The 27,180-nt window shown below is 45.7% G+C and overlaps 1 protein-coding gene across 1 annotated transcript in view; it reads left to right on the top strand.

Annotated features, from left to right (window-relative positions):
* The window catches only part of CRHR2 (corticotropin releasing hormone receptor 2), a 250,887-nt gene that overhangs the window by 11,741 nt on the left and 211,966 nt on the right, over nt 1–27,180 (top strand). The window contains exon 2 of the mRNA XM_074946387.1: nt 11,985–12,078. Coding sequence (XP_074802488.1) covers nt 11,985–12,078 — 94 coding nt within the window. The remainder of the gene's footprint in view (nt 1–11,984; nt 12,079–27,180) is intronic.

Here is a 27,180-nt window from a genome sequence, read left to right as displayed (position 1 = left end):
GTAAAACATTTCCAATGACACATTTTTTCCTAGAAGCTATTCTGAATGAAAATTTTACAGTAATTATAAAATTCATTTCAGCAAGTATATTTCTGCCATTCTTTGTGTGGGTCTACTTCGTTTTTCTTGGGAGGGTGAAAAAGCCCACTTCACACCTAAATTTATTGTTCTGACAACACAACCCTACATTTCTTTTCGCAATCAATCCTTTCCTAAAACATTCATGTTTTTCATGGTTTGTTTCTTGGTACCAGCTGTACCAAACTGGTATTTTATACAAGAGTTAGCTGTCCTGTTCTAGATAAGAAATTCTTTGCAGTTATAAACATGGGTTTATGGCAAAGAAGGGTGATCGCCCTGATATTTGGTTTGTTTTGGGGTGACAGAAAACAGAAACTTCCTGCAATATCTTTAATCAGGCTGAACATTTTATAACATAACTAACTAAAACATACACAAGTATTGGCATATTTCCAAGTATCCTGCCTTTAACATACTTGTAGCTATATCTTAATATTCGATAAAGGTGCAAACAAATTTGTAACAACCTAATATTTAAAAAATAAATTATAATGATTTTATTAATATCATTTTTGCGTCATCATTGAGCTCTTTCCACCACATAGGGTGTTGCTCCATGCATTGCTCTTTACTGCCAATGCTGAAAGGAGCACTGCCGCCTATTTGTCAGAGTCTTGGGGAAGATGGTTAGGGACTCTACAATGAGAGAACAGAGAAGGGCAGGTCGTGGGTGGGCTGCAGGAGTGGATTGCTAAGACGTGGGGAATTTCACATTATTCTCCCTCATATGCACGCAGACACTCAGGGGAGATTTTCTTTAACAGGTAAGACAGCCAGATGCTATGTTAGATTACGTGCTATGAATACGATCCTATGGGTGGATCCTAGAGATAGCCATTGGCTGGCGAACCCCATTCTGATGTAGCACGACTGCATGGGAGTTGGGGGAGGAGAGTCCCCAGGAACACATGGCTGGTGTAGAAGTACAGGGCTTTTGTCTGGATGACAGGGCTTTAGCATCTGCAGTTTCAGAGCCTGTCCAGTGGCCTGTTCCAATAGGAAGCAGGGAATCCAAATGTAGCAATTGGAAAGGGGAAGAGAAATCTTCAGTTTGTGAAAGATAAGAAACGAGCCTTTTCACAATCCATTACAGATGCACAGAGCTCACCCCTTTGATAAGATTTCTGAACGGAAGCATCTCCAATCCCATTCTCTCCAAGGGGATTCTCTCTGAATTATAACACCAAAGTGTTGCTGTCAGGAAGTAAGTGGATTTGAAAAGCTGAACGAGAGCTTGATAAACAACTTTCAATCTACAGACCTGGTAAAGTGATTGTAACAAAGCCTCTTTTCACTTTCTGAGAGTGAAGGACCTTCTGGAAAGTAGACTCATGGAGACTATGATTATGGCATGTTCTGTGACCTAAAACCATTCAAAAATATTGCTTTGGACAGAGGATTAGTTGATCTTGTTTTGCCAAAATAATAAACCGCAGAGGTCCCAAAGAGCTGTTATGATTAGAGATGGGCAAAAAAAATGTGGACAAAACATTTTTCACTGCAAAATGCAGATTTGGTGAAAAACGCTGAAACATTTTTCAGTTTCAAGTTGAATTCATCAGATTGTTTCGGTTGAAAACAAACAACATTCTGAAAGAGTTTGAATGTTTTGTTTTGACATTTTTGAAACAAAATGTTTCAACTTTTACAGCGTCTTTTTGTTTAGAACTTTACTTCTATTTCATTTTTTTAAAGGTAATAAAAAGCCTCAAACAAAATGAAGTGTCTCAGTTTGGGTCAAACAAAATGATTTGTTAGTGGATCGTTCTCTGAAAATTTCAGCTTAATGCACAGCAGAAGTCCAACAGGCTAACAGTATTCCTCCTGGGAGAATTCTGCGCCACTGTGCGCATGTAGCAGTCATGCCCCCCTCAGATTTCTTTGCTTCCCAGCAGAAAATGAAGGAGAAGCAAAGGAAAGCCGCAAGAGCGGTCATGTGCCCCTCCCCAGCAGTGCAGGCGCATCATTTTGGGCACCTAGAGCAGCCAGCAAAGAGGTAAATCACTGTGGAAGGGAGGGAGGGAGAGGGCAGGGCTGAGGACACACTATCAGGTGGCTCCTACGCCGGGATCAGCTGCTAGTCCTGGCTGGGTTGGGGGAGGGGGAAGATGGGACTTCCTCTTCCCCTGCAAGGAGTGTCCAGGGCGGGGCCAGGGCCAGGTCAGATCCACCCCCAGAAACCTTCCCCAGCTGCAGGAAGCTCTGCTCCCCAGCTTCCTGCACAGGTTGCTCCTCAGCTGCGGGGGGACAGATCACTGTATGGGGAGCTGCTCCCCCATCTGCCCAACCCCCATGCATCCAGAGCCCCCCTTCACCCAGACCACCCCCTGCTGAGCCTCCTGCACTCCAACTCCCACCCCACTGAGCCCCAACCAGCTGCACCCAGACCTCCACCCCACCAAATCCCACTTGCCCTACTGGGATCCGGGAAGTGGGCGGGCAAAGCCCGTTCACTGCTAAAGGATTCCCCCCCCCCCAGCCTAAGAGGGGGATCCACAGGACCGGGACACCAAATAAATCCGGGGGACAACTAATGAAATAACAGGGACAGGAGTGCGGTCAAAGGGTCAAACGACGGGAACCGGACGGGGACACCGAGCAGAGAACCCTGGACAGCGCCCACTGCTCCTCAAAGGCGTCAAGGGAGTCAGTGGACACCACCCAGAGGAACTCTGCCCCGATACGTGAACAGACCAAGGATCGGAAATAGGCCCCACCGTCACAGGAGACTCCATCGGCCAACCTCCTCACTCTGGTTTTATAGATGGCCATTTTAGCTAGGGCCAGGAGGAGGTTGACCAGGAGATCCCGTGACTTTGTGGGGCCACGGATAGGGAGTGCATAAATAAGAAGATGAGGGGAGAAGTGCAACCAAAAACATAATAAAATATTTGTGAGGAGCCGGAATAGGGGCTGCAGCCTGGCACACTCCAGATATACATGTGCCAGGGTTTCCCTCATGCTGCAAAAGGGGCAGGTGTCTGGGATAGAGGTGAACCGCGCCAAGAATACGCCCATGCTCATGGCTCCGTGAAGGAGGCACCAACTGATATCCCCTGCGGGCCTCGGGACCAAGGTGGAATATAGGCTGGCCCACCAGGGCTTCTCATCCTCCAAAGGTGGCAGGAGGTCCCGCCATTTTGTATTGGGGCAGGACACCAGGGTGAGGGCGTGTAGGGTGTGGAGCACAAGCGTGTATAGATGTTTCCTTGGTGCGGTTTGGAAACAGACAGGCTGCAGCTTGTGCAGCCGGGTCACAGTGAAGGGGTGAGGGGGTTGGTTGGGTCCACGGGGCAGGGGCCCAATTAAAAGATCCGGCAGGCCGGGGGTAGAGGGTGGGCGGGGCGCGCCCTCATGCAGGACCCGGTCAAGGTAAACCCGAGCAGCAGGCGGCAAAGCAGCCTTCACCTTCTGAAGTACGTGCCGGGGAGTACGAGGTCTGGAGAGCCCCATGCGCTGAGCGAGCGTCAGGGGATCCAGCCAGTCTCCCTGGTCGTAGTCCAGGAGGTCTCCGACTCTTGTGACTTCTGCCAGGACCAAACCCCACTTGCCCCAGACCCGGACCCCCACCACTGAATCCCTTGCACCCAGACTCCCCTGCCAAGCCCAGTGCCCCCACACTCATGACCCGCCCCCCCAAGGAGCCCCAACCACCTTCACCTGGACACCCCACAGAGTCCCATTTCCCAAGCACCCGGAACTCCTCAACAAGCCCCTGTGCATCCAGATTCCCCCCACACCCAGACCCCCACTGAGCCGTCCGCCCCCAGATTGCCTCACACAGAACCCTCTCAACCCACAGCTGGTTCCCCTCCACATTAAGCCCCTCCACACTTGGATCCTTCCAGGCTGAGTCTGCTTGTTCCACGGCCAGATGGGCAGCCTGGGTTGGGCATTCATGTGAGACTCTGTCCCTCTCACTTACTATCTTGGTGCACCTGGTGTGAAGGGGCAGGGCCCCAGGTGTTTCTGGGGCAGGACTGGCCCTTGCGCTTGTCAGGGTCAGGTGCAATCTTCCTGCCGAGTCCATATCCCAGGGGGAGAGGGCCGCAGGGCGATCTGCTCCCCACTGCCATGCTGGAGCCTCCACATTTATTTATTGACAAAATTTGCTGAGTTTTTATTTTTTGGTGTAGAATTTTTAATATTTTGGTGCAGAATTCCCTCAGGAGTACAGTAAGTTAGGAACTATTGGGAAAGGGATAGAAAATAGGACAGAAAATATCATAATGCCACTATATAAATCTGCGGCGTGCCCACAGCTTGGATACTGTGTACTGTTCTAGTTGCCCCATCTGAAAAAAATGATATAGTGGAACTAGGAAGATTCAGAGAAGGGTAACAGAATCGATCAAGGGTATGGAACAGCTTCCATATGAGAAGAGACTAAGAGATTAGGGTTCTTCATCTTAGAAAAGATAAGACTAAGGGGGAATATGATAGAATTCTATAAAATCATGAATGGTGTGGGAAAAGTAAATAGAGACATGTTATTTACCCTTTCCCACAATACAAAAACCAGGTGACACCTGATGAAATTAACATGCAGTAGGTTTAAAACAAACAAAAGGAAGTACGTCCTCATACAATGCACAGTCAACCTGTAGAACTCATTGCCAGAGGACGCTGGGAGAGCCAAAGTATAACTGGGTTCAAAAATGAACTAGATAAGTTCATGGAGGATAGGTCCATCAATGAAAATTAGCCAAGATGGTCAGGGGTGCAACCCAATGCTTGGGGCGACCCTAAACCTCTGACTGCCAAAAGCTGGAAGGGGAAGACAGGGTGACTCTCTTGAACTAACCTGTTCTGTACACTCCCAGTGAAGCTCTGGTACTGGCCAATGTCAGAGACAGGCTACTGGCCTCGATGGACCATTGGTCTGACCCACTAGGGCCATTTTTATGTTTGTTCAAACTTAAATTGATTTTTTTTTACAGTTGGTGAAAAAATTGATTTTTTTTTATTCAGGCTGATCCAAAAAATCAGTTATTTGCCCAGTTCTAATCATGATCTATATTTTTTGCATATAGTACAGTATAAATGGCTTATTTGTAACAAATGGAAGGGTACTGCCTGCTGACACTTTGATCACTGAAGGCTCCAGTCTTGCACTGGGATCTGCGCACAGCTGCTTTGCCTTCAGTGAAACTCCACATGGTCCCAGAGGTCTGCCTGCATAGATCCAGCATCAGGATTGGCACCTAATCTTATACTCTAATATCTGAAGCTTAAGGGGAGCCCTTGTTGGTCCCAGAACAAGGAAGGCACACAGATATTCCTGTGGCAGTACAAGGAGGGAGGAATTCAGAATTGGGGACTTTGTCTTCAGAGAGCGGAATTTCAATAGGCTAAAAAAATTCAAAATGTAAAGGTGGGCAACACCGAGGATCTCACTGGGGCCTCCAACTGAGTCTGCACAGCCATGTATCTTGAAACATAAGCAGTCAAATTCGGTGACAGTGCATCAAACATGAATTTGGCTTTGTTACCTGGGGTTTTCCTGAACCCAAAGCTCTTGATAATTTTACTCTCTGCGAGGCAGTGTCAGGAAATAAATCAGTGAGGACACAGCATGTCCATCTGATAAGTGGTTGGTATAAACAGTGCAAATTAGAGTGCTTTCACTTAAAGCGTTTACTTTATTTAGTCTCAAGCACATACACACATCTGCAACAGGCTAGTAAAGCATCCCAAACCTATATTTACCCCAAAGTCTGGAGTGGTGTTTGAGTGGTTCAGCAACAGGCTTCTGGTAGCCAGCCTTCCATCTGCTGCTGGGGATCTTAAGATGTGTCCATGAAGTCTATCTAACTCAGACTTTCCCCCTTTTTTATGCACGTTAGTGTGACATAGTTGTCAATCCAAAAAAAGAATCCCAACCCCCCTCCCCCCAAAAAATCTTAAGCAAGAGTTAAACAGGAAGTTTCCAGCCGTTAGTTGAACAGATATGTTTTTGCAGAGTCCTCAGTCTCGTGGGCCCTGACAAACACAGACCAGAAGTCAAATATAAACAGACTTCCTGTTTTTGAAAGCTGCATACTTCAGTAGTTTAAAAGAAGCAAGACAGGACGGCACAGGTCAACCTTATGATCACCCCCTTCTCCTCCTGGCCTGCCTAGTTATGCTAAGGTTGCTGCAAAGGCCTTATAGCATAGCTGCTTTTGGCAATAAGCGTAACAGTCAATATTCCAGTTACTGGCAATGGCTGAGTCTTTCTGCTGGGCTGTCAAAATCTCCCCCTACAGCCTATTAAACTAGACCTTCCAGTCAATACCTATGGCATTCAAATATTCTCTGTGGAGCAATTATAGCTGTAGGACCAAGTCAATTCAAGTTCTACTCTTTCAAAAATAACTGAACTCAATCTGTACTCCCAGGAAGAGTCTGAACACTGGAAACTAACAGTCTTTTTGGACTTGCTGCATAAATGTTCTGTCTTGTAGGATAGAAAATACTGTATCTGCCCAAGCACGCAGGGAAGGGTGGTTTTTCAAAATACAAAGAAAATGGGTCTGAGTCTAAGAGCCTTTCAGTGTGTGGATTTTTTGTTCATTTTGTCATATTTGGAGGAAGGAGGAGCCTGTTTCTGAAAACTCAGGAGCAGCTAAAATTTGGGTGAGGAATGGAATACACTGATAGTCATAAAGAAATTGGCTTGTGATTGAAGATGCATGTTCTCTCTACTCCCCTGTCTCCCTCACCTACCCCATAGGGATTCATCATTGGCAACATTCTGCCATTCCAGATATACAGCAGTGAACTTAGTTGTAATTATTCAGATGAGCTTCTTACATTAGGTGTAAGCTACTAATAGGTAAATGCAGGCGCAGGTGCTGGGAGAAGAAGGTGAGTGGAGAGGAGGTTTGTTCTGCTGAGAATTGGAGTGGTGTGACAGGCTGTACCAGGTGTTTGCTGCCCCTAACCCAGTGGCTCTGCTGCTGTGGTGCACGTGCCCCATGAAGTTGTCCTTTTGGAAGGGAAGAGCAGTGAGTTCAGACCTCCAAGGGTTGCCTAAAGAGGCTTTCCAGGATCAGTTGCTGGTGGAACCAGCAAGATTTGGTCCTCCAACAGCTAGAGGGGCTGGGAGAAGCCGGAGACCAGTCAGGACCCAGCAGGCGAGATAGAAAAGGGCTGGCTGCTGCTTTTTCAGAGGCCAGTTCTGGGAGAGGCTGTGACAAGGAAGGAAGAATCTCCCTGTCTCAAACCTAAGAAATTAAGCTAATCAGGGGCTTCATTCTGACAGTATTTCTCTGGCTCAGTGGAGGACTGTTATCATCTTTAATACCCAGGTGGCCATTTAAAGTGTTAATTCACTTTCTGTAAAATAAAGATGAGTCCGCTCCATGGACACCTGGCTCAGCATGAGCCTGTGACAGATGGGTTTTAATAAAAAAAGAAGAGAAACTTTTCCAGATAACAGGTTTTTTTTCCCCCCAGTGGTGCTATCCAGAATGTCAAGGTATGCTTTCAGATCAGCAGCCTAAGCTAACCGTGTCTAAATCAGTTTAAGAGTTTATGTCATCTCTGATCTGCACAGACAAGCTAGCGCTGAGAAGCGCTGCAGCTGAGGGCATGCAGCACCATGCCGGATTGGACACTTGCAGGGGTGCAGAGGCTCTAGCAGATTTCATTGCAGAATTAGGTTGATTATGGCCTTGAACCTGTAAGCTTATGCGCATCCTTAAAGTGACTCTTTTCAGTCAAGAGGAACAGTCATGTCAGTAAAGTGAGGGTCATGCATGAATAAGGGTCTGTCTACACTCTGGGAACTAGGCTTGCAGTGTTCCCGCACTACAGCTGTGCTGCCACAAGACCTTCGTGCGGACGCAGCCTACGTGGACGGAAGGGATGGTCCCATCGCTTCAGGAAACTCCATCTCAACTCAGTGGTGTCCCTACTGGGGGTTATGTCGGCACTGCTGTGGTCGTAAGGAGTGAGGATTTTTCAGACCGCTGACCTACTTAGCTACCGTGACCTAATTTTTAAGTACAAAGCAGGCCTGAGACTTTGCAGGATGGGGGCCTTAGCGTGCAGTGTCAGAGCAGCAGGGTTTGCCTCGACAAGTGCCTTTTAACGTCACAAAAGATGTCACTGCCCCCCAGAGTAGTCCTCACCACCGCCAGCCGTGTCTGATTGTGATCTGGCTGTTAGTTTCAGTAAAGATGTCAGTGAGTGGCACATAATCTGAATGGAAACAAGGCTTTTTGTGGATTCACAGACTTGTAGTAATAGCTAGAGATATGGCAATGCAGGGATTGGGATGGTGAATCTGAGGGCTGTAGGAGCTACATCACCATTTATAGTCCAACAGGGCGGGATAGGTAAGGGAGTCCAATATATTACTCAGGGTGCAAGTCTGGAGATGCCAGGCACATGTCAAGCCCTTGTGCCTGCGGGGAGCCCCAGTGACTGCGTGGGAACAAGATTCCATCTATACAGATCTGGTGGCAGGGTCAGGACCTAAAACTTTAAAACCCTGTTTTACAGATTCGTAGGAAATAGATTTTATTTAGTAATTAACAGCATGGGTCAGAAAATACTGGACTTCTTGTCAAGCATAGATTTCCTCACAAGTGTCCGTTGTGACTATGAGAATCATTAAGACAGGAATTTCCAATTATCTTTGGAGTGGATTGCCAAGAAGATAGGCAAGAGTCTTCAGCAATGTTTTTGTGGAGAAAGGAATTTCAGTATTTGCTTTCTCTCTTAAAATGGGGCTAGAACAGATTAATATTTTAATCATTGAAAACATTTAATATTTGGCTGTTCATACAATCATTCCCACCCCTCTGTATCTTTAAAATACTACACAGATGAAGACTTTTTTCCTCTGAAGTTATGAGTTATTTTACCAGCTTTCCCATCTGTACTTTTCTGTGTGTTCCTTTGCAAACTTTATACTTTTCCTTTAATTTTTTTTTAATTTATTTATTGCTAAATCAAAGTCACACACAAGAAGCCCATTTATTAGGATAAGTGGCCTAGAAATGAAAGCAAAAGTAATATAACATCTGTGCAAGAATTTTTTCCCCACTAGCCCAAGTGAACCAAAAATTGATCCTAAAACAAACTTGACATTCAACCTTTTTGTTCCTACACATATTGTGAAATCCTTAATGCTGTCTGGACTCTCCCGTTGTCTCACAAAAATTGGACAGCTGCACATACAGTGTATTTATAGTACATTATCTAAACCAAAAAAACAACGAGGAGTCTGGTGGCACCTTAAAGACTAACAGATTTATTTGTGCATAAGCTTTCATGAGTAAAAAACCACTTCTTCAGATGCATGGAGTGAAAATTACAGACAGCGGCAGCTGTTGGCCGGGTGCCCAGCTCTGAAGGCAGCGCCCTGCCAGCAGCAGCGCAGAAGTAAGGGTGGCAATACCAGACCATATCACCCATCTGTGCTGCTGCCTTCCGAGCTGGGTGTCCAGAGAGCGGCAGCTGCTGACTGAGGGCCCCGCTCTGCAGGCAGCAGCTAGAAGGGTGGCAATACCAGACCTTGCTCTGCACCATCCTTATGTCTGCGCTGATGCTGGCGGTGCCTCTGCCTTCAGAGCTGGACTCCCAGCCAATGCTCGCCGGCAGCAGTGCAGAAGTAAGGGTAGCAGTACCGCAACCCCCCCATAATGACCTTGCCCCCCACCCCCCCACACACACCTCCTTTTTGGGTCAAGACCCCTACAAGTTGGGGAGGGATAGCTCAGTGGTTTGAGCTTTGGCCTGCTAAACCCAGGGTTGTGAGTTCAATCCTTGAGGGGGCCATTTAGGGATCTGGGGCAAAAACTGGGGATTGGTCCTGCTTTGAGCAGGGGGTTGGACTAGATGACCTCCTGAGGTCCCTTCCAACCCTGATATTCTATTCTATGTCTATGAATTACAACACTGCGAAATTTCAGATTGAAATAGCTGAAAGCATGAAGTTTACCATTTTTAAAATCCTATGACCATGAAATTGACCAAAATGGACTGTGAATTTGGTAGGGCCCTAATAATGATACTGGCCTCTTTTGTAAAGCACTTTGAGATCTACTGGTGGAAAGCGCTGGATAAAGTATTTATTATTGTTGTTGATGCTGAATAATTTTTGTTATTTAGTGGTGTCAGAGTCAGACCATACTTATGTCTCTCAACGGGAATAAAAATGTGGGAAGGGCTTTGTTTGTGTGTGTGTTTGTTTAAAGAATTTTGAAAAATACCAAGAAAAAATATAAAGCTATTTTATAAAGCATGAAAGTTTTTAATGTATTAATGGTCCTGAAGAGTCTATGTTTTCTCCATCACTTATTCCATTTCTCCTTGTTATACAACAAGGAAGTCGGTAATACAGATGGTGTTTTACAATCACTGAACACATTTTGAAGCTCATAAATGTAATGTAAACCGTCAGTGGATATGTTATTTTCCCTGAGTCAGAGCTGTGTGTGTCTTCGGCTTAAGTAGAAGATCGAAAGCATTTTGTGAGTTATCAGGGCATTATAGACCCTCATAAAGAGTCAAAGGTTTGATTTCATGGCCCAGTGGTGTCTATCAGTAATTTGTCACTTTTGAATATTTTAATTCTCCCTTTCTGTTATGGCATTCAGTAGCAATGCTATTATTCCCTGCAGTATTAAAAACTGGCTGCCATCTACTGATCATTTAGATGTATTGTTCTGTGAGCTACCTCTGCTGAGCCTGCAATGTGCAGTAATTCATTTCCCTTTTGGGGCTGAAAATGAGATTTGATTCTTTGGCCTCAGTATTACGTGTATTCCTTAAAATCCTGTGGGGTTTTTTCTCAGCTATCTAAAGAAATATTGTCTTGTTAGGAGGATAAGCAAAGCTCTATCCCATGTTGTATGGCTTTGAACAATTTGAAGTTAAATCACTTCAGCTAATATCTACCAATGGATACTAGCTTGCTAAATTCATCAGTGCAAGAGATCCACTTGTTGCTACCTTTTCACACCTTCTGGCTGCTACTTAAGTCACAGGTGACCTATTAGAGAAGAGAGTGCCGTGCAGCATTAGTTTACATGGGGATAATGAGATGGAGAAGGAATTTATTACAACCCCAGGCCTCTTGCCGCAAGAAGACTTACAGTGAAATTACTCTCTACATCGTATCTCAGCTGCGTCAGTTGCTCGTGTGGTACGCCAAGCTCTTCCTTAACTGTAACTTACTGCGATTTTGTTTGTTCAAGTGAAGACAGATGAATGGCCATGAGGGCTGGCGGTCTCCCAGTACCGTCCTGTGACTCTTATTCTTCCCCCATAACAAACCTGTGACTTTTCCTGAAAGTGCCTCTGACACTATCACTGCCTGAGTTATGAGGTAGGGAAAAAATGAGCATGCAGTAATCCTGACTTTGTCCTGGGGGATTTTAAGTACTGGGGAGACAGTTTTATCACTCTCAAGGGGGAAATAGGCAGATAGTCCTTTTTTCAAAGAGAAGGATATCTGTATGGAGGACAGCAGGCTGGTGATGTCAGGGAACGCTCATTCAGATGAAGCTCGGGCCACATGTCGACATTAAAGACTCCATGATAAAAACTATCGTACTTACATTCTGCAGTCATTAAGTTCCCCCTGTTGGTTCAGTGGGATACAATATTCTTCATGTCGTATCCTACACTATTGTGTAGTGTTGTTGCTGTGCTCTGTTAAACAGCTGCCACGCTCCGCTTCAGAGGTGGCTGCATTTTACTGAGGGGTGGAAGTGATCCCTGTATTCATTTTCTATCTCCCAGGAGTGCCTTCACCCACAATTGCACAGCTGATCAGTTGAAACTGCTATAAAAGTGCCAGGTATTATTATCATGATCCCAGGAAAGAGAATTCTGTCCTTCTCTTGCTGCTTGTTAAGTATAAATATTTATTGTGTGTTTTTTTTCTTTTCCTTTTGCTCATCCAGTTAGTTCTGCACTGTGAATCCTCTGTGAGCCTGCCCTTGTCTGTTCTGCTGGAAAGGTATTGTGAAGCGTTGTCAGCTCTCTACAATGTCACAGGTATATACTCCGTTCACTTCTATCAACAGTCCGTTTTTACACTGCTGCCTATCACTGCCATCAGAGAGCACTCTCAAAGTGCCCTCAATCCATGATGGTATATCTCTACTGAGATAAACATAGCTGAGCCACCTGGGTCCTCTTAGCAGGACAGTCTGTAAGGGTTTGGTTTTTGAGCAGGCCCTCAGATTTTATTTTCCTGGAAACAACTGCAGGCATGATTTGGAAGGTACCAATCGCTCCAGGAGGACTTCATAGCCCTTAAACGTCTGTTAGTCTGATTGTACCAAACCAAGCAGTGAGACACTGAAGGGCTGTAAACAGTGCCCACGCTTCCTCCTGGACACCAAACTGTGGTGCAGACTTGGAGCTGACTCTCTTTTCTGTAACTTCAGAGCCTAAATGTGGTGATCTCAGCCCTCAGATTCTAACTCTAGCTTTTCAGTGTGTGACAAAGGACCAAAATGAGGCATGCACCAAGATAGAGTATAATGGCACATAGGCACTGACGCCGTGGGTGCTCTGGGGCTGGAAATGGGGAAAAATTAGTGCATCCTCTGCACTCACTGGAAGCCAAGCTCCCCACACCCTCCTCCCCCTCCCTTGAGCGCGCTGTGTCCCCACTCATCCGCCTACCTCCCAGCGCTTCCAGCCCGACTGCTGCCAAACAGTTGTTTGGCGGCGTTAGCACACTCCAGGAGGGAGGGGGAAGAGCAGGAACATGGCGCACTCAGGGGAGGAGGTGGGGCTGGGGCAGGGATTTGGGGAAGGAGTTGGAGTAGGGGCAGGGAGGGGGCAGAGTTGGGTCGGGAACTTTGGGAAAGGGGTTGGAATGGGGGCAGGGCAGGGATGGGAAGGGGTGGGGCAAGGGCAGGGCCTCATGGAAGGGGTGGAGTGGGGGTAGGGCTGGGGGCAGGGTGGGGGGGGTCGAGCACCCACGGGGAAGAGGGGAAGTTGGCACCTATGTAATGGGGAAGTTTGAAATGATATGAGAATCTTTTTTAAATGTGGAGGAACATAGAAGTTACTATTTAGGGTTAGTCTTCACTACCTTCCTACACTGGCGCAAGCTCTCCTGTCGGCATAATTACTCCACCTCAGCAAGAGGCGGAAGCTATGTCGGTGGGAGAGCATCTGCTGCCAACATAGCACTAGTGTGGACAGCACTTAGGTCGATGTAACTTGTGTCGCTCCGGGGGGTGGCTTTTTCATATCCCTGAATGACATAAGTTACATCGATTGAAGTGGTAGCATAGACCAGCCCCTAATCAGGTCTCATGCCTCAGGAAATGACCAACACCTGGTGCTCAAGAGGAAGATAAAATCCTCTCTATGATACACATAGCTTCACTGTGTGTGCCCGCATGGCCAACAATTTCCTCCTGACAGTAACAGGTGATCCACTTATTGCCTTAGGTTTCAGAGTAACAGCCGTGTTAGTCTGTATTCGCAAAAAGAAAAGGAGTACTTGTGGCACCTTAGAGACTAACCAATTTATTTGAGCATAAGCTTTCGTGAGCTACAGCTCACTTCATCGGATGCATACTGTGGAAACTGCAGAAGACATTATATACACAGAGACCATGAAACAATACCTCCTCCCACCCCACTCTCCTGCTGTACCTTAGTTTGCATATAAATGTGTGCAGTGACTTGCATACAGCAGCGACATTGAATTCTGCACTTTGTGGCATTACCTTCTAGGCTTTATGCGATGTATTGCTTTTTTTAAAAATTTCAATTTACCAGTCATTTATTTCATCAAATGTCCTTACTCTTCCGTAGTATGAGACAAAGTACAAAGGAAAGACCGATCAGTTTTCTTGATATCTTTCATAATTTTGAATACTTCATTCAGGTGTCCTTTGCCTCTTGAATATTATTTTAAGTATTACGATAAAACTTGACATTAATTCAAAATGTGCATTTCATGCTTCCCCATCCATGGATTTAATTGCACAAATTAAATTTCACACCAGCCAGTCTGAGATGTTGGCAAACAAGCCACTTCTTAATTGCTGGCATAAATAATGTTCTGGGCTCTTTATGCAATGCATGAATATAGCAAAACTTATAAAACAGATTTCCACTAGTGAAACAGTATTTTAAAGAGAGAGGGGACAACAGAAGTTACAGAAGGCAAAACGGGAGAGCCTAGTTGACCATGCATCCTCATTGTAAGGTATCAGCAAAACACCAATCTCAGAACTAACCAGACTTTCAATCTATAATGAAGCCATCCAACTTACTACTTTTATGTAACACACCAACCTTGGCCCTAGTATGTACTCTTTAAACTTTCTTTGGTTGTGCTTTCTCTCTCTCACTCACACACACTCACACTCAGACACACACACACACACACACACACACACACACCACACAAATATCTTGAACAAACTTTATTAAGAACCACAGAGAACAATCCATATGAAAATCCTTGTTTGTTCTATCTTATCTGTTGCTCAGTCATGAGAGCTCTGTAACTCAGTCCAGTATCTTAGTTTCCTTCCCCCAGAATTGCTAACCACACATGAAATTGTGTACTGCCCCTTTAAAGGACAAGCTGGAGTCTTCAGCTTTGGGGTTGGATTCGGTGACCTCCTGAGATCTCTTCCAACCCTAATCTTCTGTGATTCTATGACAGCCTGACTGTACTCAAGGAAGCCCTGCCCTAGGGCTGGGCTATATAGACAGGAAGATGAAACTGAACAAGCTGAAGCGGAGTAGAAGTTGTACATGGTGTAACGTGTGGGGGTTTCCTCTTCTGGGCGGCAGGAGATTAGTCCTACTAAACTCAGCTACTCTGCTTGGTGAATTTTAAGTTTGGGAATGCTCCACAAGTGTTCTGTGGTAAGGAGCTTGTAAACTGTATTGTGATTGTTCCTGTCCTGAAACCCTGGTGAAAGGGGACGTGCTATTTTGTTAGTATGTGTTGGCTTCTCCTTGGCCTGGGCTGTTAAATTGTACCCAATATTGCCCCAGCTGGGGGGCAGAATTAAGGTGGGTCACTCCCATGGCACCACACTGCTGTGGGGGTGGGGGGGCGGGAATGTCGCTCTGCCAACACCTTTGTGCTTCGCTTTCAAAAAATTTTCACACTACGTATAATGAACCAATGGTGAGAACTGCCTTTTTGTAACGTCACCCCGGTGTAAGTTCAGTGCTATGCTGAATAAATGGCCCTGTAAGTAGAGTCTAAGTGTATTTATCTGACCAAAGAGGGGAGGGTAAATGGCTCTCTCTCAATGCTTCTTGGAAAAAATCCCTCGGTGACCTGTCCATGACTCCTTGGGGGAAGTGTATTGACACTGCTGAATGGTGGCCTTGCCTGCACTACAGAGCCTACGCTAGCAGACCCCCTTGTGTGGGCACAGCGTTTGCCCACAGGAGTTTTTTTGCTGGTGGTGTAACACCACCTACCTCCCTGAACGACGCTAGCTATGCTGGGAGAAGCATTCATCTGTAGGAATAGCTGTGTCTGCACTGAGGATGACTTAGCTGTGTCCCATGGAGCCTGGTTTTTTCCCACCCTTCCAACTGACATATCTATGCCGGTATCAATTTTCAGGGTAGACCAGGCCTGTATCAGCTCAAGGTGGGTTGTATCTAGTTCTTGCTCTGCTTCTGCATGCAAAGGGGAAACTGCCAAAGGAGCTTGATTTCTCTGTTGTAACTCAGCTGATGTAGCCACTGGTAATAAAGGAGTCTCTGTAATATGTTGGCTACAGGTATGTATGTGCCACACACACGCCAGGATTTTCAAAAGAACCCATGGGAGGCAAGGCGCGCAGATCACATTGAAATTCAATGGGAGATGGGTACTCAACTCCCTTAACCACCTCTGACAAACCCACCCTGTATCTTTGCACCCGATTTGGTCATCTTTGGCCTTTCCTGTGTACCTCAATGGCCAAGTAGCACTTCTGATGCATTTTTGGTCTCCACGGAAGTCTCTTGCCCGCACATTTTGGCCCATGTGCAATTTGTGCAATCTGGCATGTTGTTTCTGCTAGCTTCTTTTGACCTGTAAATGAATCCTTAAAGGTCTGGTTTGTGGAGACCCAGCTGAAAATCAGTGTTGTCCAAAAAATAAAACAGATGGTGGCTGGCCAGTGCTGCTGCCTGGAGTGTTTCTGTCTAGGTGAGAGGTTTCAGAGGGGTAGCCATGTTAGTCTGTATCAGCAAAAAGACCAAGGAGGATTTGTGGCACCTTAGAGACTAACAAATTTATTTGAGCATAAGCTTTTGTGGGCTAAAACCCCCTCCATTGGATGCATGCAGTGGATAATACAGTAGGAAGAGATATATATATATATATACACAGAGAACATGAAAAAGTGGGTGTTGCCATACCCACTATAACGAGAGTGATCAGTTAAGGTGGGCTATTATCAGCAGGAGGGAAAAAAAACCTTTTGTAGTGATAATCAGGATGGCCCAGAAATGGGCAGGGGGAGGATTCCCTTGCTGCAGCGGCTGCAGAAGACAGCTGTAAGGCTGTCTCCTGAGGCTCCTCTTGCCATCCCTCGTGTGAGCAGCAGGACAGGTCTAGGGCTGTGTGGGAGGGGATGTGTCAGGGCACCGTGCAATGCTGCAGAGATTCTGGACAGTGCTGCATCTGATGTGGTAGCCCTGGGAGGTTTCCACAGCCCCTGGGGCCTACCCGTGTTGTTCTGAGTTACCTCAGGAGTGTCTCCACCTCAGAACAGCCCAGGATTGGATGGGTGCAGAAAGGTAACTTAAAGCCACATTAGCTCCTCTTTCCTCTGGGCTGCAAGGCGTAGGCTGCACCTGTAAGAGGTTCAACACAGAAGTTTACTCAAAGTGTATCTAGGGTTGCCAACTTTGTAATGTGTAAAAAACGGACACCCCAGCAGGAGTGCCAGAACCTCCCCTTCCCCACCCCTTCCCCCCAGGTCTCACCCCTGCCCCACCCCTTCCCCCCAGGCCTCACCCCTGCCTCACCTCTTCCCCCAAGGCCCCAGTCCTGCCCTGCCTCCTCCCCATGAGGTCCCACCCCCAGTTCGCGTCTCGTTTCCCCTCCCCCCTGATGGGTCGGGAGGGACTCACCTGCAGAGCTGGAGTTGGGAGCTGAAGCTGCCCAATGCAGGCAGGAGGTGGCCCTGGCTGAGTAGGGGCTGGCGAGGGTGATGACGCTGCGCCTCCCTGCCTCCCCTGTCCACAGTACCCAGACTTTGGGTGTCCGGTCAGTAGATCTGACCGGACACCGTCAGGTCCCTTTTTCAACTGGACTTTCTGGTCAAAAACTGGCCACCTGGCCACACTACGTGTATCACATTTCAATGTGCTTATGTTGCAGGTGACATGCAAAATACCACTGGTCATTCTGCACAGGCATTGATCAAAACGAGGTGCATTTGGGCCCAGACAGGTCCCGTGAAATCTTTGGCCAGTCCCTAATCCCAAGGGTGGATTGGTGCATTCTGCGGCTGCTGACACACTGTCCGTCCTTTGGGCAACTTTTCAATTTGTTTATCAATGTTTTGCTATTAAAAACAGCTCCTTTGTTCTAGACGGCCTGGAGCACAGCTCTTCCAACACAAGTTGGTAGCCATTGTGAATGGCCAGTTCCTTCCATGGACTATGGAATGGAGAGGGAAGGCATATGTGTTCACCCCTCTGTCCCTTCACAGTAGATCATCACTTCCAGAGCTGAGGGGAGGCAATGTGGAGTAGAGGGTAGAGCAATGGATTTGGAAGACCTCGGTCCTATTCCCGTCTTGTTTGCTGGGTGAGCTGGGACAAGTCACTTGCCCCTCTGTGCCTCAGTTTCCCCATTTGCAAAATGTAGATAACAATATTGACCTTTGTAGAGCACATTGAGATCTGCTGATGAAAAATGCCATGTAAGAGCTAGGTATTACTATAATTGTGTGTTTGCGACCCTGCTTTGGTGTCATTCCAATCTAATTTAAGAAGGTAGAGCCAGATGTCCCTGTGACGCTACAACAAATAGATGTAACCAGCATTTCAGACCTTTGTGTTCAGCCTCCCTGTAGAGGACTTGCACTAGCTGTGTGTCTTGTTTTGAATATGTCCCAAGACAGACTGTAGCTGTGTACAGCTGTGGACGGCTCTAAATAGCCTTTCATAATCCCTCCAGGAGATGACTGACACTGCAGACCCTGTGTCCAGTTCCAATTTTAAGGGATTCCCAGCCACTCGCAGTTCTATCCAAATACTAGCTGGGCTTTGTTTATTGCGTATCCGTCCATGCCAGTTTTATTTGTGGAGTCACCCTCACTGTCTGGGAATCTTTCACCCACAGCACAAACAACTTTATTCTTTCATATGAATTTTTTTACACTTGTGTATACTTTTATTTTTGTGTCCTTTCTTAGGGTCCGTGTGATACAAAGGCCCCTTTGAAATAACAATCATCCAGCTTACGGTCTGTTTATGCACACCAAATATATTTAAAATTACATTGCTCCGTCCAACACTTGACTAGTATACCACTAATTTGGTTGGTTTACATCACCCACACCCTGAGTCGTTCCTTCTAGGCATTTGGTTGCAGCCTCCACTGGCATCAAATATCAACAGCTTGGAAATATGTAAGAAAAACCTGTATCAGCAAATAGCTCAGTGTAGCATTGTGTCCCAGACCAGCATGGGACTGTGCAGATTTGCTCCAAATTCACAGTGCTGGCTTCCTTTACTCAGTTCTGCTACCTGTGATAGCCCTCATCTTGGCTAACACTCTGGGGATTGAACCAGGAACCGCTCGAGCTCAAAGCAAGAGTCGCTGTTGCTTGAGCTAGGGCTCCCTACCTGGGGCTGTATTAGCATCCTATCCTCTGTAGACCAGGTACAGAAGGCGGACCTGTAGCACACACCCACCAGCGGGTTAAATGTGCATTCTGGTTGCTGGTTCCATTTATGGAACTGGAAATATTCTGCTATGACAAGAGGTTCTGGAGACTGATGTGCTGGCCAGAAAAGAGAATCTCAGTGTGATTCTTTTGGCTTCACTAGTGCTGTGAATGCAGGATGCAGTGTAAAGGTTTTACTCCCCCAAAAGGCTTAAAAGAGATGGTGGCACTCTGTTATCTGCTACACTATTAGTGTCAGACTGCTCCAGTTTTTCAGTGGATCATGATTCCCAGGCCTCTGTAACTTGCCATATACTTATAACCACAGAGGAAAGACTGTCAAGGGAACTCTATTTATTTTGGTACATGGCATGATATCAGCTATCTTAGGGCAGGGAACTTGGCTTTCTTACATGTCTACAAAGCACCATGCACTCCAATGGCACTGCACTGATTATAGCAATGTCCCCATCTGACTGATCAGGAGCTGCTGCACTTCATACGGGGTGAGCATTTCTAACAATGTGGCCATTTGGAATGACCTAACTAGCCACATACTGAAGGCAGAGAAGTCTCTTGGTTTCTGCCCGCTTTCTGAACTCACCTGCTTGTCTCCTGCTGCTGGAAGCTGAGGCCCAGATCCTGCAAGTTATTTTGGGACGTAACAGCCATTTCTGCCAACTCCTGTCCTCTGACTACTGTGCTTGTCCTGGTGTAGTGGAAGTATTTGGGCAGCCCCGGCCATGTGATGGCTTATCCTGAGAGTGCAGTTACTTACCCTAGCACGTCACTCTCAGGCCCCTGACACAGTTACTTTCTCCTCTTCCTTGATCCGGTCCCCACCAGCTGTCTGTGGCAGACCCCCAGTTTAGGCAGACATTTGGAGGGGGCGGCTTCTGGGAAGGATCTTTCTTCTCTCTGAAGCCACTGATTGTCAGATTGTTACCAGGCAAACATTTTACATTGTCATTTACCTCAGCTGGGGCTTTTAGGCAACTACCTCTCATAGGTCCCTCAAGATGGCACTGTGGGGAGAGGGCACCACTTGCCCAGATTAATAATAATGTTGTGCCTTACCTCTGCACTGCATAATAGTAATTAACACATCCCAGCAATTTGTCTTGTTATAATTGTGTGCAGTATGCTAGGGAGGGGGCCCAAGGGTAAAGGACAGGAAAGGAATTTACCTAGTAAGATTGTTGCTTGCAAGAATGCTGTGGCCATTCTCTCAGCCTCACTGTGCCTCATTTCTTCTTTAAAAAATGGTGAAATTAGGGTGGCTGTCACTGGGAAGTTACCTGCATAAATACAAGACTTTCTTAGTATCAGGGGATAGCCGTGTTAGTCTGTATCCACGAAAACAACGAGGAGTCCGGTGGCACTTTAAAGACTAACAGATTTATTTGGGCATAAGGTTTCGTGGGTGAAAAGCTCCACTTCTTCAGATGCATGGAGTGAAAATTACAGACGCAGGCATAAATATACTGGCACATGAAGAGAGGGGAGTTACCTTACAAGTGGAGAACCAGCGGTGACAAGGCCAATTCAATCAGGGTGAATGTGGTCCACTCCCAATAATTGATGAGGAGGTGTCAATGCCAAGAAAGGGAAAATTGGTTTTCTAGTGAGCTAGCCATTCCCTGTCCCTATTCAAGCCCAAATTAATGGCGTTAAATTTGCAAATGAATTGTAACTCTGCAGTTTCTCTTTGAAGTCTGTTTTTGAAGCTTTTTTGTTGAAGGATGGCTACTTTTAAATCTGTTATTGAATATCAAGGGAGGGTGAAGTGTTCTCCTACTGGCTTTTGTATGTTACCATTCCTGATGTCTGATTGGTGTCCATTTATTCTTTTACGTAGGGACTGTCCACTTTGGCCAATGTACATGGCAGAGGGGCATTGCTGGCACATGATGGCATATATCACAGTCGTCAACCCATCTGCTTTTTGTGGCCTTGATTTTTTTTCAGACGTGCGACTCCTGTGCTCCAATTCAATGAGGTGCTCAATACCTTCAAAAATCCAGCCCTGTGTCTGTGACAGAGACAGCAATTTCTTGCAGTATCCTTGAAAACCTGTACTGAATTCAGTTTAAGTATCTTTGGAGTCTGTTGTATTAAATCCAAAGGTTATGTGTTATACGGGGTTATATGTAACCTCTCTAGGAGGGAGATGTGATGCGAACCTTGGGGAGTGTTATGAGTTTCAGAGGACTGTATTGAACAGTGTGCCAGACAAGAACGGACTTTTGGGACAAACAGTATCAAGTGATTTGCAAGGCGAACTTCTACCACAAATTGAATGTAAATTCCCCATCTCCTGGTTATGCAAAACCCCAGCCTTTTGAAGCTACGCCCTGAGGAGGGGCCCCTTGTCTAGTGATCACCAGTTCATGGAATCTCAATATCAAAGGCCCAAGCTGTATAAAGGAAAGACTAACCTATGCATGTGGGTTAATTCTGAGCTAAGGCTGTTGTGAACTTATGTCAAGGTTCCTTCCCCACTCTGAACTCTAGGGTACAGATGTGGGGACCTGCATGAAAACCCTCTAAGCTTACTTTTACCAGCTTAGGTTACAACTTCCCCAAGGTACAAACTATTTTACCCTTTGTCCTTGGACTTCCACTGCCACCACCAAACATTTATCTGGGTTTATTTTTATTAGGAAAGCGTCGTTTGGAAACATCTTTCCCCCCAAAATCCTCCCAAACCTTGCACCCCACTTCCTGGGGAAGGTTTGGTAAAAATCCTCACCAATTTGCATAGGTGACCACAGACCCAAACCCTTGGATCTTAGAACAATGAAAAAAACATTCAGTTCTTGAAAAGAAACATTTTAATAGAAGAAACAGTAAAAAGAATCACCTCTGTAAAATCAGGATGGTAAATACCTTACAGGGTAATCAGATTCAAAACATAGAGAATCCCTCTAGACAAAAAAGTTACAAAGTTAACTTAAGTTACAAAAAAAGACACACAGACAGGAATATTCATTCTATTCAGCACAGCTATTTTCTCAGCCATTTAAAGAAATCATAATCTAACGCATCTCTAGCTACATTACTTACTAAGTTCTAAGACTCCATTCCTGTTCTGTCCCTGGCAAAAGCATCACACAGACAGACACAGATCCTTTGTTTTTCTCCCTCCTCCCAGCTTTTGAAAGTATCTTGTCTCCTCATTGGTCGTTTTGGTCAGGTGCCAGTGAGGTTACCTTTAGCTTCTTAACCCTTTACAGGTGAAAGGATTTTTCCTCTGGCCAGGAGGGATTTTAAAGGTGATTACCCTTCCCTTTATATTTATGACAACTTATAACACAGAAGAACCCTGGATGGGGTTTGAAGGACTGCCTCCTACCAGAGCCCTTGCTGCAGTTCGGGGTCATCTCCGCTAAGCTAGTTAGCATGCATGTAGGTTCTTTTATTGTTTTAATGTTTTCTCTGTAATGCTTTCACCTTAAGAATAAATGTACTTGCTTAGGAAGAGCTGTGTGGTAACTTGTAACAGCTGGCAATTACTGCTGTTCTTAGCCTTTGGAGAGAAAGCAAAGCACAGATGCTGGCCGGGTTAGGCAGTCTGTCTTGCTGGGATTATCACAGTGTAGGCAGAGTACAAGGTAGCCTGGAAAAACCTCAATCAGGAGGAAGTGAAATGAGATGATGGCAGAGAAACTGGGACCCCAGAGTGGGTGCCCTGAAGGGCCCATGGAGGGGGGAAACACAGGTTCCGTTGCCCTGAACGGTGACAATATCTATCCATCTAAGGTATGTATATGTCCCCCACTACTGTAGTATCTGAGCACCTCACAATCTTTAGTGTAGTTATCCTCACAACTCCCATGGGAGGCAAGGAAGTGCTATTATCCCTGTTTTACGGTTGGGGAACTCAGGCACAGTTGGACTCAAATGCTCAAAAAGAGTGAGGTTCCTAAATTCCATTGATTTCAATGTTCAGTGTTGTGGTAGCCATGTTGGGCCAAGGATATGAGAGAGACAATGTGGGTGGGGGAATCTCTCTTACTGGAACAACTTCTGTTGGTGAGAGAGAGGGGTCTGACCTGAAGAAGAGCTCTGTGTAGCTTGAGGACTTCTCTCTCACCAACAGAAGTTTGTCCAATAAGAGAGATCATCTCACGCTCACCTTGTCACACTGACGTCAATGGAAGTGAGGAATTTAACTCCTGTTGCACGTTCCACTCTTAGAGCCAAATTTTCAAAGGTTCTTGGGGCCAGATTTTCAAAAGGTGTTCAGGCAGCGAAGTGACTTGCCTGCGATCACACAGGAAGTCTGTGGTGGAGCAACGACTTGAACCCATATGTCCCAGGTCAGTGTCTTAAACACTGTCAGGCACACGTGCTTAGTTTATTGACAAATGTGAGTAAGGAACTCCTCCTGTTCCTCTGGATGAATGAACTGGCTTCTACTGTGCCTTGTTCATCAACAACCAAAATAACAGCTAAGTTCCAGCTGAACAATCTTTATTGGTTCTGATGGAAGGGACTGAATACAGGCTGCCCTTGGTGAGCTTGCAGCCCTGGTAGGTAGAAAAATCAACCTTTGACTTGTAAATGGAGCCAATTTGATCTAGATGCTGTGGAAAGAGAATAAATATGGCACTTTACAATGCCACATGATAGTCATTTTTCTTATGATACCCGTATGTCAAGGCAGTTTGACTGGCAATTTTGTCACATCCTAAGGCTCCTAACCAGCAAACATTTAGGCATGTACTTTGCTCACATTCATAAAATTAAGCTACTGCTCATGTGCATAAAGTTAACCATGAGTGTAAGCATTTGCAGGATCAGGGCTTAGGGTGAGAACTAGCAGCCTATGGCACTTTCCAGTTTCAGATGCCATGATAGCTCTAGTTAAAAGTGAAGCAATAACAGTGGGTTACTTTCTCATTGCCTCAAACTATCTACCAGGCCGTCTGTCTCAAATAGGCAGCAGTAGTTTGCACTTCCTAATATAGAGTTAATTCTGAAGTGTATTTATAATCTGTGTGCGCAGTATATCAATGTCTTTTTTGTTATCTTGTTTCTTATGACTTCAAGAAAGGAAAAAAACCCACACTTCTTAAGCCTTGGGCAATTCAAAAATAGCGACATTTTTCAGGGAAACATACGGGGGAAAGTGATCACTGCTGTTTAAACTATGTGATAGATTGAAAATCAACATTGACAGTTCTGGCAAGGTTCATTTTACTTTCCAGAATGTTGTTTGACAGTAAGTGATTTATATTTTGGAGCATCTCTCTTTAAACCATTTGCTGCTTATTTTGCAAGCGATGTATTCCAGGGAAGTAAACATGTCTAATATTTTTAGGCGCCATAAAAGCAAAGATGAAGTTATTTTAAATCTGCTTTTTGGTTATTGGAAACCGCACACTGTCCTCCAAGTTGTTTTAATTTATTTAGATTAATAGTAACAGTAATAAGCTGGTGAATTTTTGACTTGACATTTGTTGTCTAGGGTTATCATACCATACAAGCCAGTGTTTGGCCTCCCCTGATTTAAAAAGAACTGGAAACAAAGGGTGGAAACCTCATAGATTTAACCACTGACTACAGAAGTTAAGCTGGGACCCGCCTCCTTGAGATATTCCCCCCCCCCCACATGTGAGTCCCCCTCCGTTGTGATCAGCTTGGGTGCTCTAGCTGCAGGTTTCCATGGTTTTTAAAAGGGAGGGTGAAGCTGGCAGGGTGTTTTCTGTGAAGTTCTCCAAATTGGAAATCTTTGCTTCTCTTCCCCCACTTTTTTACCAGATTGGTTTGAAATAGCCCATTTATTGATCTTCAGGTCATGCAGCAACTCCCCTCCAGTTTTGGCATTTGTTGGTGGTTGGAGTTTTTTGGGTGGTTATGGTGTTAGAGTTCAGGACAACTGCACCTGTATCCCCCATCTGTAGTCCAGCAATGGCACTCACTTTTAGGTTTCCAGATCCCCAGCTGTCACCTCTCTTGGGCAAAGACTTGCCTTTCTCCCTCCTGACCAGGGCTTTTCCAGGCTGCCCAGTTCCGTGCCTACACTGTGAATTCCCCAGCAGGTCAGACTGCCTAAGTAGGCCTGTTTTGCTTTCCCTTCAGAGGCTGTAAACAGCAAAACTTCCCACAGTTCTGTTACCACACAGCTTTTCCTAAGCAAGCACATTTATTCTTAAGGTGAAAACATCAGAGGAAACCTATTACAACAATAAGAGAACCTACATGCATGCCTATAAGCTTACCAGAGATCACTCCAACAACACCTGTGGTAGGAGTCAGTCCTTCAAACCCCACCCTGGAGCTTTTCCGTGGTTACAAGTTCATAACTGCCTTGGCTCAGAACAAGTACACCCGTGAATCTGTGAGTCACTCTTTTCTCCTGTTTAGACCTTGTTGATCTGTCCTCATGATCTAGGTGATGAGCAGTCAGTGGTTCCCTCCTTAGAGGAGTTTACATTTGCATATATCTTCCCCAAGCAGCTTCCTGGGAAATCCACTTAACTGTAAAAAGCTCATTGTTTCATAGAATCATAGAACTGGAAGGGACCTTGAGAGGTCATCTAGTCCAGTCCCTGCACTCAAGGCAGGACTAAGTATTATCTAGACCATCCCTGACAGGAGTTTGTCCAACCTCGTAAAATTCCCAATGATGGAGATTCTACAGCCTCCCTAGGCAATTTATTCCAGTGCTTAACCACTCTGACAGTTAGGAAGTTTTTCCTAATGTCCAACCTAAACCGCCCTTGCTGCAATTTAAGCCCATTGCTTCTTGTCCTATCCTTGGAAGTTAAGGAGAACAATTTTTTTCCCTCCTCCTTGTAACAACCTTTTATGTACTTGAAAACTGTTATCATGTCCCCTCTCAGTCTTCTCTTTTCCAGGCTAAACAAACCCAATTTTTTTCAATCTTCCCTCACAGCTCACGTTTTCTAGACCTTTAATCATTTCTGTTGCTCTTCTCTGGACTTTGTCCAATTTGTCCACATCTTTCCTGAAATGTGGCACCCAGAACTGGACACAATACTCCAGTTGAGGCCTGATGAGCACAGAGTACAGCAGAAGAATTTCTTCTCGTGTCTTGCTTACAATACTCCTGCTAATACATCCCAGAATGATGTTTGCTTTATTTGCAACAGCGTTACACTGTTGCCTCATATTTAGCTTGTGATACACTATGACCCCCCGATCCCTTTCCGCAGTACTTCTTGCAAGGCAGTCATTTCCCATTGTGTATGTGTGCAACTGATTGTTCCTTCCTAAGTGGAGTACTTTGCATTTGTCCTTATTGAATTTCATCCTATTTACTTCAGACCATTTCTCCAGTTTGTCCAGATCATTTTGAATTTTAATCCTATCCTCCACAGCACTTGCAACTCCTTCCAGCTTGGTACCATCCACAAACTTTATAAGTGTACTCTCTATGCTGTTATCTAAATCATTGATTAAGATATTGAACAGAACCGGACCCAGAACTGATCCCTGCAGGACCCCACTTGTTATGTCCTTCCAGCATGACTGTGAACCAGTCCTTTTGCAGCTTGTAACACTTCCTGCAGTTTACATTAGTCAGGTCACCTCCTCAAGGATGTTACAGACAATCCCGCAATAGTACGTATATATTTGCATTTTTAATACAATGAACTCCTAAGATACTTAAACTTAAATCAGTGAGGACTGTCTAGGAAATTGCCATATATATCACGTTGGGTTCTTGGGGAGGGTGGGGTATTTGTTTTATTTATTCTGTATGTGGCTAATTCCAGAGAGGAAGGAGGGTTCAGTGGTTAGGGCAGTAGCCTAAGGGTATGTCTATACTACCCGCCGGATCGGTGGGCAGCAATTGATCCAGCGGGGGTCGATTTATCGCGTCTCGTCTAGACGCGATAAATCGATCCCCACGCGCTCTCTGGTAGACTCCGGTACTCCACCAGGGCGAGAGGTGCAGGCGGAGTCGACAGGGGAGCATCAGCAGTCGACTCACCGCAGTGAAGACACCGTAGTGAGTAGACCTAAGTACATCGACTTCAGCTGCATTATTCATGTAGCTGAAGTTGTGTAACTTAGATCGATTCTCCCCCCTCCCCCGCCCAGTGTAGACCAGCCCTAAGACTTGGGAGAGCTGGCTTCAAATCCTGGCTCTGCTGTAGACTTCCTTTGTGACCGTGGGTGAGTCATTTAGCCTCACTGTGCCTCAGTTCCCCACCTATAAAATGAGGCTAATTAGCACTGCCTTGCCTCACTGGGAGTGTGAGGGTAGATACTTGTGGGAGTGCGGCCG

Source organism: Natator depressus, chromosome 2 (assembly GCF_965152275.1).
Source record: "Natator depressus isolate rNatDep1 chromosome 2, rNatDep2.hap1, whole genome shotgun sequence".
Lineage (NCBI taxonomy): Eukaryota > Metazoa > Chordata > Testudines > Cheloniidae > Natator > Natator depressus.
Note: the sequence above shows the minus strand (reverse complement) of the source record. Positions and strands in the feature narration are given on the sequence as shown.